The following is a 14,096-nucleotide window of genomic DNA, read 5'->3' on the forward strand; positions in this document are numbered from 1 at the left end:
TCTATAGTTGCTGAAAGATGTCTGGAGAAAAATTCTGCTTGCCTTGCTGCTTTCCATCAAGTGACATGCTCTTGTATGCTGTTTGTTCGTAAAGTCTTTGAATAAAGAGTCAGCGACCACAATCTCTGTTTCTTTGACTGCTTCACCATCTGTGAATGATATTTTGTGTTTGCCAGTAGATGGCAAAAGTGAAATGACGTTTCAGTGCAGATCTTACCCGCTGTATTTTCAAAACCGCCTTCAGCTTGTCAACTTTCTTTGTCCAATGCATGTTATTCAAAGGAAAACTGTTCTTGAATTTAAGTGCATTATTGTGTCATGTTGTTCCAAATTCCCCTTTTTATTGATCAATATATTTTGTTGATTTATAAGTCAAATGCACTTTAACAGTTTTGAGCAGAAATTCATTTTCCCTTTCTATGTGGAAGTTGCACATTTTTCATTTAAAGTCATACAGATGTACAGCACAGGAACGGATCCTTATGGTCCAACTCATCTATGCCGACCAGATATCCCAACCCAATCTAGTTCCACCTGTCAGCACCCGGCGCATATCCTTCCAAACCCTTCCTATTCATATATCCGTTCAGATGCCTTTTAAATGTTGCAATCATACTAGCCTTCACCTCATTCCATACACGTACCACCCTCTGCATGAAAAAGCTGCCCCTGAGGTCTCTTTTATATCATTCCTGTCTCATCCTAAACCTATGCCCTCCAGTTCTGGACTCCCCAGCTCCAGGGAAGAGACTTTGTCTATTTCTCCTATCCATGCCCCTCATGATTATTTAAACCGCTATAAGATCACCCCTCAGCCTCCGATGTTCTAGGGAAAACAGCCCCAGTCTATTCAACCTTTCCTGATAGCTCAAATGCTCCAACCCTGGCAACATCCTTGTAAATCTTTTCTGAACCATTTCAAGTTTCACAACATCCTTCTAATAGGACCAGACCAAAAGCGGCCTAACCAATGTCTTATACAGCTGCAATACGACCTCCCAACTCCTGTACTCAATACTCTGACCAATAGTAGAAAGCATACCAAATGCCTTCTTAACTATCCTATCTACCTGCAATCCACTTTCACAGAGCTATGAACCTGCACTCCAAGATCTCTTCGTTCAGCAACACTCCCTAGCACCTTACCATTAAGTGTATAAATCCTGCTAAGATTTGCTTTCCCAAAGTGAAGCACCTCGCATTTATTTAACTTAAACTCCATCTGCCTTTCCTCAGCCCATTGGCCCATCTGATCGAGATCCCATTGTAATCTGAGGTAACCTTCTTCGCTGTCCTCTACACCTCCAATTTTAGTATCATCTGCAAACTTAATAACTATACCTCTTATGCTCACATCCAAATCATTTATATAAATGACTAGTGGACCCAGCACCAATCCTTGTGGCACTCCACTAGTCGCAGGACTCCAGTCTGAAAAGCAACCCTCCACCATGACCCTCTGTCTTATAACTTTGAGCCAATTCTGTATCCAAATGGCTAATTCTCCATGTATTCCATGAGGTCTAACCTTGCCAACCAGTCTCCCATGGGGAACCTTGTCAAACGCCTTACTGAATTCCATATAGATCACGTCCGCCGCTCTGCCCTCATTAATCCTCTTTGTTACTTCTTCAAAAAAACTCAATCAAGTTTGTGTGACATGATTTCCCTTGCATAAAGCCATGTTGACTATCCCTAATCAGTCCTTGCCTTTTCAAATACATGTACATCCTGTCCCTCAGGATTCCTTCCAACAATTTGCCCACAACTAATGTCAAGCTCACCAGTCTATAGTTCCCTGGCTTGTCCTTACCACCCTTCTTAAACAGGGGCACCATGTTAGCCTACTTCCACTTTTTCGGCACCTCACTTATGACTATCGATGATACAAATATCTCAGCAAGGGGCCCACCAATCACTTCCCTAGCTTTCACAGCTTTCTAGGGTATCACCTGATCAGGTCCTGGCGATTTATCCACTTTTATGCATTTCAAGATATCCAGCACTTCCTCCTCTGTAATATGGACATTATTGAAGATGTCACCATCTATTTTCCTACATTCTATATCTTCCATGTCCTTTTCCACAGTAAGTACTGATACAAAATACTCGTTTAGTATCTGACTCATCTCCTGCGGCTCCACACAGAGGCCACCTTGCTGATCTTTGAGGCATCCTATTCTCTCCCTATTTAACGTTTTGTCCTTAATGTATTTATAAAAACCCTTTGGATTCTCCTTAACTCTAGTTGCCAAAGCTTTCTCATGTCCCCTTTATGCCGTCCTGATTTCCCTTTTAAGTATACTCCTACTGCCTTTATACTTTTTTAAGGACCCATTCGATCTATCTTGTCTATACCTGACGTATGCTTCCTTCTTTTTCTTAACCAAACCCTCAATTTCTCTTGTCATCCAGCTTTCCCTACATTTACCAGCCTTTCCTTTCACCCTAACAGAAATATACTGTCTCTAGACTTTCATTATCTCATTTCTGAAGACTTCCCATTTTCCAGCTGTCCCTTTACCTGCGGACGTCTGCCCCCAATCAGCTTTTGAAAGTTCTTGCCTAATACCGTCAAAATTGGACTTCCTCCAATTTAGAACTTCAACTTTTAGATCTGGTCTATCCTTTTCCATCACTATTTTAAAACTAATAGAATTATGGTCGCTGGCCCCAAAGGGCTCCCTCACTGACACCTCAGTTACCTACACTGCCTTATTTCCCAAGAGTAGGTCAAGTTTTGCACCTTCTCTAGTAGGAACATCCACATATTGAATCAGAAAATTTTCTTTTGGGATTGTTGAGGATTATCTATTATTATTGCTTCAACTTCTAGTTTGTGGTGTTATTCTGCTGGTCACGCTGCAAGTAGGACTCTTGATCCCCACCTTTGGAACATCCTGAATGCTAATGGCTGTTTTCAAGTGTGGTGGCATGGGAAGCCACTTTTGTGTTGCAGTTTGTACCTGGGACCCCGGTTGCTTGCGTTATTCAGTTGCATTCCCTGTAACTTTTTTTTTGTCCTCATGGGTCTATTAAATGAATAGCTGAAGGAAAAGAAACTGCAAGTCTACAGTGAGCATCCAGATAAGTAGGACTAATTGAGCTGCACTTGCCAATAGTCCTAGAAGGGCTGAGTCGCCTTCTGTGTTTCTTATACTATAATGTACTGGCTTCACACATCAGTTCCAAGATTATTTCTTATTCATTTGTATTCATTGCTGCCAAAAAGCTTACTTTACCCAGCAATAATCTTCCCTTTGGACAAAACTGAAACACGATAAAAAAAAGCTGGCAAGGCCTCTTAACAGCATACACATTTCTCTAGCTGTGCAACTTCTGAGAGCAGAAGTCATGCAATGACAACAGTTGACATGCATTCAGCAAGGGAATGCAGACAGTGAAATCAATTGTCAGAGATGGCTAGGTGAAGGATTGCAGGTTGGTGGTGAGATTGACTGCCAGACACTTGATGATTGGCTAGTCAGTCATGATCTATGTGTTGGAGACCACTGTTCTTGATAAATCATGCCTTACATGACATTAGCATACTTTGAATTTTTCTTAGCTTTTTAGATGCAGTTGAAGAACACCACTGTTGTATTTCCATTTAACAACCAGTAGCCATATCTGAAGACTCTTGTTCCCTTCAAAATGTTTGCATTTGAAGCCTGGCAGTAGGTTTGAACTTCAACCAGTCATTGCTATCATCTGGATTGATAGAATTAGATGTTCAGTGGTGGCCAGAAACTGGCATTTTTTTTGTGTCGAAGCAGTGGGCCAAATGGCCTAATTCTGCTCTTATATCTTATAGTCTTATAATCACAGGCTTGTGAGTGCATTGAGGTCATGGTTCTTGAAAATACATCTGGAGAGAATTGGAAGAACCTATTAATGTGGATATAATATTTATCATGATTACGCTTTAGTCTTACAGTGTACAAACAACGACAAATGGTCAGGTTGTTACAAGTGAAGTGCAACTGAAGTGTACCTATTGCAAAACTGGATTCAGTGCTAAGCCAGAGCTATTGGAATGGGAGGTAAGGTGGAAATAAATTTTAATGTAAGTGCTGTAACTAGCTGCAGATGGCTTTTGAGTAGTATTATGGGACAATCACACTGATTCTCTTCAGAAATTCAAAAATGATAAATGAAAGTGAGTTTATCTTTAAATGAGGAGAAATTTCATACTAAGTGGACACCAACTGGGAAGTTGGATTAGAGGGTGAAGTAAGGTTAGAGTTGGGAAATGGTAAAAACATATTTGGAGAGGGCAATACATAGAGTGTTTTTGATGGTTTTATGGGAATGACAAGACACAGATCTAGAAAATGAGTTTACAAGGACAAAGGCTAACATGGTTGATCTTTAGATTTATGAAATTAATTCAGGCTACTTATGAAATAAGTTTTGAAAACTACAACCTATTTTGAGTATCCATCATGTATTCCCAAGCCCTCCACTTAGCTTGAAAATGATCTGTATCTTTTAAAGTAGTGAGAAAAATGGTTAGAGTGACATATAGAAAAAAAATCCAAGAAAAGTCCCAAAACGTTTCAAACTGAAATCATGGAACCTTATTAGGGAAGAACACTAAGTACTGCCAAATATGATTTAAACATGGGAAGTCAAAAGTGCTTTCATCATAGCATCTTAGTTATTTTGGTTAGTTTATTTTATGAAAAGAATGTAAATAAAATGTAATTGACATTTTTTTCAGAATCATGTATTTCAGTTCTGCAGTAAACTGTGCTGTGAGGATTACAAGAAACTCCACTGCATAGTGTCTTACTGTGAATATTGCCAGGAAGAGAAAACTGTACACGAAACTGTGAAGTTCTCAGGAGTAAAGAAAGCATTCTGTAGTGAAGGTAGGTTGTCTTGCGCTGTATTTGGCCTAATGAGAGAAGTAATTTTGAATATTTTCCCCAAATTTCTGTTTGATTAGAATTAATTTTTAATCTTGTATATTTAATATCAGAAGATAGGGATGAGAGTTGACCATTCACCCATTGGATCAGTTTATACAATATCAATAGCCTTTTATGGAAAGAGTTTTGTGTAATTTATACATTTTATTGCAGTTGAGAAACTAAAGTGGAAGCGCATATTGCAGAATACTGCCAGGGCTGAAAAATCTTTAAGAACTCTAAGTAAAGGTTTTATCTGTTGGGTGGAAAAATAACTTTATCTCTCTATGTAACCTATATATGTGGGATTTTAGCCATATTTATGTAATTTGCCTGTTTACGTGGATGGAAGATTGCTTAAAAATAATTAATTATGTTTTCAGGCTGTAAGCTTCTGTATAAGCAGGACTTCGCAAAGCGTTTGGGTCTGCGCTGTGTTACCTGCAGTTACTGTTCCCAGATGTGTAAGCGGGCAGCAGCTAAAGAAATTGATGGAAAAGCAAGAGATTTTTGTAGTGATGATTGTTGTAAAAAATTTATAGACTGGTATTTTAAGGTCAGTGAAGTTTATTTTCTTAACTAGATTTTTTAAATCATTTTTCCTTATTTCAAATTTACTTTTATAATCAAAATTGCCTTATAGATTGCAAACAGCCTACATTCTTAAATCTAGTCCTTAACTTGCGTAACTGGCATATGATGTCAATCCATTATTGGGGAATATTATTGATTAAATTTGATCAGAGTAATTTATCTGGAATGACTGTGGATAAACAGTGTGGAATAGATTAAGTGAAATGAACAGACCCAATGACCTTTCTAATGGTGATACAATCTACAAGAATATATTTTTCACAACAATAATGTTACAGAATAAGAAATGGGTAACTTTTTTATATGCTGCATAAAAGCAAATTTTAAGTAATCTATTTGCCACAGTGTCAATTCCATTTGTAATTATCTGTACCACAGCAAAATAAATTCAATGATGGATGACACATGTGTCATTTTCAAATGAATATACCTCAGCAGCTTTCTTTTCCATATTTCCGAATGTACAAGTAAATGCATTGTACCATAATAAGAATAGATGATAAATCAAAGGAAGCAATGTAATTTTTGTTTACTGATGACATCCACAAATGGTTTGGTATCGCTTAGTTGCTTTTACTAAGAATTTATATTGTGTATTTCCTAATAAAGTTAATTTTCTTGACAACATTAATCTAATTCCTGAAAGGTGGCCTACTTTACATAAAATTAATCAGCAATGTCATTATTTTAAATGTTAATTTCTTATATAAATATTGCTTTATGGAAAAATACAAAATAAATGTGAGACAAAGGACATAACTACTTGTACCAATCAGACAAACTATTTGATGTGCAGAATGATTGGAAGGTTCAGTTAAATCTATTACTTAGATTGGAATTGCAGCTTGAAAACAATTATAGCTATCTTTTACGTAAATGCAGTATATTTCAGAATTTTCCGTTTTCCTGAATTAATTAATATCTTTTTCTTTTTTAGGCTGCAAGATGTGACTGCTGTAAAGCTCAGAGAGAGTTGACTGAATCAGTTCAGTGGCGGGGAGAAATGAAGCATTTTTGTAATCAGCAATGTCTCCTGCAGTTCTATTGTCAGCAAAATGAACCCAACATGTCCACACAAAAAGGTCCTGAAAATCTGAATATGGGTAAGTTCTTTCTTGAACGAACATGGAATTTAGAGATATTTACTCATATTTGCAGTTGAATACTCCTGCAAAAGATTACAGTGCAAAGTTGAGTATAGCAGTTTAGATGTCAGCAGTCCACATTTATGATCTTCTAGAATGCAGGGGTACAGTCATTTGACAGAGTTAGTAGGAAAGGTCACTCAATTGCAATGTAATCAGTAATGTTACGCCCAAGAGCATGCATAGTAGAAGCCATAAGTGTCAAACATTTTTCCAAAAAATATGTGATTAAAAGCAGGCAAATGAACAAAAATGAAAAAAATTGAAAGAAATTATATACTGATACATTTAAAATAAAGTGTCAAGCAAAGTATTTTTGGAGGTGAGCATGCATATTTGGCAATTATCTTCAGATCATTGGTGTCAGCAAATACTTCTAATGTATTCTTGGTCATATGACAAAGCATAATGTCTGTCCTTGGGTAAGTATTTTGATCCAATCATATTTACAACAGACACTAAAAACACATTTTACAACAACCTTTTTGAAGTGAAAAGACGAATTTTGTTTTTTTTGGACTGTGCACTTAAAAATGGGAAAAGATACTGCTTTAAACTAAGACACTGTGGAAAATGTTTCAACGTTTAAAAATAAGTTAGTTGGGGATCCAAGATGGCAGCAATCTAGAAGGATCACTTTTGCTGAGCTTTGCACTACAACACAGGCGAGGCAGAGCTGTTGCCCGCCCCAGTCAAGTAATTTCTACATAAGAATACTGGGAAATAACCATAGAATTTTAAAATCTTACTTCCCTTCATTCCTGTCACAAGGAAATGCCGAAGAAAGAAGGGAGCTCACCTGAGACTGGGGCTGCAGCCCAACCTACCGACACGACAGACCCAATTACTTACCGGCCTTGGTCGCAGACCTCACAAAGTCTCGCAAGGTGCTAGGAAAGCAGATAGAAAAAAGGCTGGCCCTAATATCTGCTATGCTTCAGAAGCATGAGCAGCATCTAGGTAACCTCAGAAAAAGGTCAGACAACGTCCAACGCCGAGTCACAGTGGCGAACGCTGCGAGTGACTCTTCTAAGTGTAGGATCAAAGCCCTGGAAAAGCACATCCGTGATTTACTTGATCAGGTTGATGATCTTGAGAACAGTGGCAGAAAGAAGAATCTTCATATCTTCATCTGCCAGAGGGGACAGAAGGCGAGCAGCCAGTGGAATTCTTTGAGGAGCGGTTGCTGGGATTCCTTAGCTTGGAGAACTCAAATGGGAAAAATGAAGATTGAAGGAGATCACCAGGTCTTGGCACATAGACCAGGTCTGGACCAATGCCCTCACCTTATCCTGGTACAGTTTAACAATTATAGAGACAAACAAAGAGTCTTGGAAGCTTCCAGAACCCAGGAAAAGGATCTAAGGGCTTTGGTTCACAAAGGCTCCAGGATCATGTTTTTTCAGGACTTCTCTGCAGCAAAGATCTGGAAAAGGAAATCCTATGATGGCATCAAGAAAAAATTGAGAGAGCTTGGGATCCAGTACTCTCGAAGGTACCCAGCAGTGCTTTGGATTGCCTTTAATGGATCTGTACACTTATTTGATTTGCCCGAGAAAGCAAAAAACTTTGTGGACACGCTAACTTAGACTGGATGATTTAGTTGATATTGATAATAGCGTTGTTCAGGTTAGTTCTTCTTAAAGGAAGTCTGGTTGGGGGTTCCTTTTTTTCGTTGGTAATAATCTGTGTTAAATTACACTCGGGAATGGACAGCGTATTCACTTATAGCTTCTAAGTTAAGCTATAGCAAGGGATGGGTGGGGTATTTACTTTTAACTGGCAGCATCCAAGGAGCAGCGAAATCGACATTTCGGGCAAAAGCCGTTCATCAGGTTATTTAATTTTAACCACTTTGTTCACATTGCTATTCTTTTTTTCTCTTCTCTTTTTCTACCTGTGTTTGTGGTGCAGCCCTAGCCAGGAGGAGTTAAGGTGGTTGAGATAGCTAGATGCTATCTACGCAGTTTAAATCTGGTATTAAACTACCCCGATTGCCATATTGGCAAGGGGGCGGAAAACAGGGTCTTGGTGTATAGGTACCCCTTCTGAGTGGAGATAAATTCCCCTATTCAGTGCCGTTGACATTTCATGTGCCATTTTGTTTTTTTGTTTTGTTGTACATAGTTTTTGAAAGTTTTGTAGGTTTGTTAGTTGTAGCTGTTTTAGTTTGTGAAGTTTTTACAGTCTGTGGATTTACTTTCATTGAGGCTCAGCAATTTGTAATTCGAGTTTTTCCTCTCTGGAGTCTAAATATTGCTACAGAATGTTATGGTTAATGACGTGCTTAAATGGTGTACCTGGAACACTAAGGGGAGACACTTGTCAGTTAAAAGGAAAAAGGTACTCTGCAGTCTTAAAAAGGTATGGGTGGATATTGCCTTATTGCAAGAGACACAACTGGATGACAGGGAACATTTGAAATTGTAGAATAGTGGGTATGATTGAGTTTATTTCTCATCTTTTAATATGAGGAGTAGGGGAGTGGCCATACTTGTTAAGTGGAATCTCCCATTTACGTTATTAGAGTGTGTTAAAGAAACATACGGGAGGTTCTTAATCCTTAAAAGCCTTGATAAATGGAGAAGGATGCGGTATTTTAAATGTTTATTGTCCCCCAGCTCACCACCTCAAATTCCTGGTAGATGCATTCTCTAAATGATTGGTCTTGCATCTCAGCATATTATCATGGGGGGAATTTTAATTGTCTTATGGATTCCACGGTAGACAGATTGCCCAAAGGCCTTCCGATTCCCTCTTTACAATCTAAGCAGTTAGGGGACTTATGTGTTGAACTAGGGTTGTTGGACGTGTGGAGATGTCTCCACCTTACAGGCAGGGATGTAACATTTTTCTCCCAATCCGCACAGGTATCACACCAGGACTGATCTCTTGTTGACCCCTACAGCACACTTGGACGCAGTCGCATCATGAGCAATTGGCAATATTACTATCTCTGGTCACGCTCCAGTGTACTTATTGGTCAAGAGTAAGGACACTATGGTAGGTTTGGACATTGGCAAATGGATCCCTGGATCGTTAAGGATAGGAAGTTTGTTGAGTCTTTCTCCAGTGAATTCAGGGCTTTCCTAGACTAATTCAGGCTCAGCCAGTATTCCATCCATTCTCTGGAAACTGCTAAAGCTTATGCTAGGGGGTTAACTATTTCCTACTCTGTCAGTAGGAAGCGGCAGAAGAGTGAGTAGCAGTGTCTGCTCGAAACTCGGCTGAAGGTTAACTTTGACAGTTAAGCTACAGAGGATCACAGCACTTCGGTCCACACTGAACTCCATGCTCACAAATAGCTACTTTTGCAAAACAAAGGTTGTTTAAGCATGGTGATAAATTGGGCAAGAACTTAGCATATCTTGACAGAAAAAAGAGTGCCCCTCAAGCCATCACCTCAATCTTGGAAGGTGCTGGAAGCCTAACCTGTGAGTCTAAAAGAATTAACACGACATGTCAGAGATTTTACTCTGAATTATATCAGTCTGAAAGTTGTGAGAATGGGGAGGATAAGATGAAGTTTTTTTTCAAGAATCTGGAAGCTGAACCCGTGACTCTAAAAGGATTACATGACATGTCAGAGATTTTACTCCGAATTATATCAGTCTGAAAGTTATGAGGATGGGCAGGATAAGATAGAGTTTTTTTCAAGCATCTGGATCTTCCGGGTGTAACCCCTGAACAAGAGTCTTTCTTTAATGTCCCATTATCAGTGCAAGAGGTACAGCAGGGTATGAAGTAGCTTCAGAGTGGAAAGGTGCCTGGTCGTGACAGTCTTCCCAGTGAACTTTATAAAGAATTTATAAGCATATTGTCAGAACTGATGCTCAGCATGTTCAATGATTCATATCGTCGTGACTATCTCCCGCTATCCTTAAGAGAGGTCAATATATTTATTAATCTTAAAAACGGAGGGCCCCAGAAGGCTGTGCTTCCTATAGGCCCATTTCACTTTTGAAATTTGATTTCAAAATTAAATCTAAGACTCTTATACTAAGGCCAGAAACTGTGTTGCCTTCCATTATTAAAGAGGACCAGATGGGCTTTATAAAGGGCTGCAGATCATCTAATAATGTCAGGAGGTTACTCAATGTGATCTAAGCATGTCAACAACTATCTGTACAGGGATTAGTGATCTCTACATGCAGAGAAAGCATTTGATAGGGTTGAGTGGCCATGTCACTTTTATACTTACGAGCAGCTTGCGAGAAGCCTTTATCAGATGGATAAAGGTTTTTTTATAGTGACCCTCTTGCTGCAGTTCTCACCAATGGTGTGCAGTCAAGCAATTTTAATATCCTCGGGTAGTCGACGGGGCTGTCCCCTATCGCAATTTGTGTTTGTGTTCTGCTGTCAGTTAAAAATCACCTTTTTGCAACAAACAGCAGCAGGGAAGACACTCCCCTGCAGCACCTACCCCACCAGAGACTGCAGCAGCAGCAGCCTCTCCTGAACCTGACAGACTCATTGGAATTGGCTGTGGCGATGGAGAAACTTACCTTGAAAGTTGGGGCTGCGATTGAGGAGATCCGTAGGGAGATTCGTGCCCAGGTCCAAACTTTCGCATCCATGCTGCAGAAGCATAAGCAGGAGATCCATGGCCTCGGGGAGCGGCTGGAGGAGGTGGAGGGTTGAACAAAGGCCTTGGAAGCTGCAACGGAGTCCTCATCCAGTTGGATCCAGGTGCTGGAGCAAGAGGTGCAAGCCTTGCAAGATCATATCGACGACCTCAAAAATAGAGGTCGGAGGATAAATCTCCGAATTGTCGGGCTCCCTGAAGGTGAGCAGCCAGTCAACTTCTTTGAAAACTGACTGCCGAAGTTTTTGGGCCTTCACATCAAGTCCAGCAGGCTGCAGATTGAAAGGGCTTATTGGGTTACAGTGCGCAGGTCAGGTCTGGTGCAGCGCCCCCGCCTGGTCCTAGTGCACTTCCACTCATATAAGGACAAGCAAAAAGTGATAGAAGCTTCTAGATTGCTGGGAAATGATCCTCAGGGCACTACTGTACAAGAGGTCAAAAATCATGTTTTTCCAGGATTTCTCTGCTGCTTTAATTCGAAAGAGGAAGTCCTTTGATGAAGTTAAAAAGAGGCTGAGGAACCTGGGCATCCAGTACTCCACGAGATAACCCGCAGTGCTCCATTTCAGCAACGAACACTCAGTTTATACATTTGACTCAGCGGATAACACTTTAAAATAGACAGATTGGCCTGAAGAGTACGGTTAATGTTTGTTCCGTTTTCCTGCTTTCCCCATGTTTTCCCTTCCTTTTTTAAATTCCTTTCTTTCTCCCTAATAATTTCTTTTTTTGGAAAGGGGGCAAAAGCCTTGGAATAAGTTGTTCTTTTTTTTAATAACTGGATTTTCTGATAGGAAATTTTGTGAATGTTTTTTGTTGTCTCCCCTTTTTTTCCTTTGTTCTGTTTCTCTTTTAGTCAGAAGTAAGGGTGACATGAAGCCAGGGATGGTGGAGTGCTCATCCTGACTTGGTCTTTTTTCTGTTGATTTAAGGATCATCTCCTTGTTTTTTTTTCTGGCCTAAGGCTGCGGCACAGTCCGTGTTTGAAGGAGCTGTGAAGGAGATGGTGGGTAGGGTGAGTGACCCTACGAGCAGGGGGAAGAGTCTTCCACTCAAGGTTTTATAGTTGGTTTTCTTTGTAGTTTTTTGGTAGTAATAGTTGTTTATAATTATGATAGAGTAGTTTTTGTATATATAGTTCTTCGACTCTATGAGTCTTTATTTACTTGTGCTCGGTGCTTTGTAAGCAGGGATCTCTCTCCAAGGGGTTCAAGGGTCTCTGAAAGGGGATATGGCTAAATGTCTTATTAAACGGTGCACCTGGAATATTAAGGGAAGTCATTTGCCTGTTAAAATGAAAAAAGTGCTTTCTAGCCTTAAGAGGGAAAGGGTTGATATCACTTTGTTGCAGGAAACCCATCTTGATGATGGGGAACACCTGAAATTGGACTTTTGGGTCGAAGGGCCTGTTTCCACACTGTAGGTAATCTAATCTAATAATGTTTCCCAGGTCAACACTACGGAAGCTTATGGGATGGTTTAGTTCCTTTGTCTGGCATCGTGGTTGGCCCCTCATCAAACTTACTAAATTGCAATTGCCTCAAGGAGGGGGAGGAGTTGATTTCCCAGACATCAGGAGGTATCAATTGAGTTTCCTGCTGTGCTTTGTCTGTGATTGGGTAGGTAACGATCCAGACTCAATATGGCTGGATATTGAGGCCTCCCAGGCAAAGTGCCCTCTTATTAATCTGTTGTTCATGGATAAGATGAGGACAGTTATGGACCACTGCCGGAATTCCATTGTCATTAGTACAGTCAAGGCATGGATGATGATGCATCAGAGTAAGGGTTGTTTATTCAAGACTTCGCCACTTACACCTATAGTTGGCATTCCAGGGTTCCGACCAGGGATGATGGACTCTGGGTTCAAACTATGAGCAGCGAGAGGAGTTTCTAGTCTGAGAGACTTGTTTGAGGGGGAAGTTATGATGTCTTTTGAGCAACTGAGCCGCAAATACAGGTTGCCCAGCAGCGATCTTTTCTGTTTTTTTCAAGTTAGGGATTTCATCCAGAAGAAGACTATGCTTCTCACAAGCCCTATAAGCCCGATACAGAGAGGTTGTTGCTACGTTCCACAAGCACCCTTTCGGTTAATGCCCTCTATCGCCTGCAGGGTCTGGCAGCATATTAACCAGTTATGTGAGATCTGGGAGCATGGGAGAACATCTGGGAGAATACTCGAAAGATCTCAATCTGTAATAGGACATGCGCTACGCTGTTAAAAGTTCTGCACAGGGCTCATCTGGCACCAGACCATCTGGCGAAGTTTACTAAAGGGGCATCTTCATTGTGCCCCAAATCTAAAATAAGTGTAGGTACTCTTACCCATTGCATCTGGACTTGCCATAGGCTCCATGTTTATTGGAGCGCTGTAGCGGGAGAGAAAGGGAGGGTTTTGAGGACTGAAGTCAAAGTAGACCTGATATTTCTCCTCTTAGGTCTACCAAATTTACCATCTTTAGACAGACATGGGAAGAAACTATTTAATATTCTTGCATACTGTGCACAGAAGAATATTCTGATGAACTGGATGTCTGACAACCCGCCAGGCTTGCTGGGATGGCATAAATTAATTATGGAGCACATTCCCTTGGACATTTTTACAAACACAACAGACCATTTTTATAAGACATGGCAGCCCTACTTGAGTTATTTGATATAGATTTGTCAGTTATCTTAACTATGGCATTTGTTTAACCAGAATGGTTAAGTTTGTCAAGCCCTGGGTCCTGAAGGGGGTCTCCTGAGTTAATACCGGTATATATACTATGCTCCCGTTCCTTTGGGAGCTCTGTGCCAAGCATAGCTGTTCTGTATTTTATGTTTATTTTGGGTTTTTTTTTGCTTTTTTTTATAGCT

At 40.1% G+C, this 14,096-nt stretch overlaps 1 protein-coding gene across 2 annotated transcripts in view; it reads left to right on the forward strand.

Annotated features, from left to right (window-relative positions):
* zmym2 (zinc finger, MYM-type 2) overlaps positions 1-14,096 on the forward strand; it is a 141,485-nt gene that overhangs the window by 74,785 nt on the left and 52,604 nt on the right. For both annotated transcript variants that reach the window (XM_060826073.1, XM_060826074.1), the window contains exons 10-13: positions 3,930-4,043; positions 4,724-4,874; positions 5,297-5,469; positions 6,445-6,610. In XM_060826073.1, the coding sequence (XP_060682056.1) occupies positions 3,930-4,043; positions 4,724-4,874; positions 5,297-5,469; positions 6,445-6,610 (604 nt within the window). The remainder of the gene's footprint in view (positions 1-3,929; positions 4,044-4,723; positions 4,875-5,296; positions 5,470-6,444; positions 6,611-14,096) is intronic.

Source organism: Hemiscyllium ocellatum, chromosome 6, assembly GCF_020745735.1.
Source record: "Hemiscyllium ocellatum isolate sHemOce1 chromosome 6, sHemOce1.pat.X.cur, whole genome shotgun sequence".
NCBI lineage: Eukaryota > Metazoa > Chordata > Chondrichthyes > Orectolobiformes > Hemiscylliidae > Hemiscyllium > Hemiscyllium ocellatum.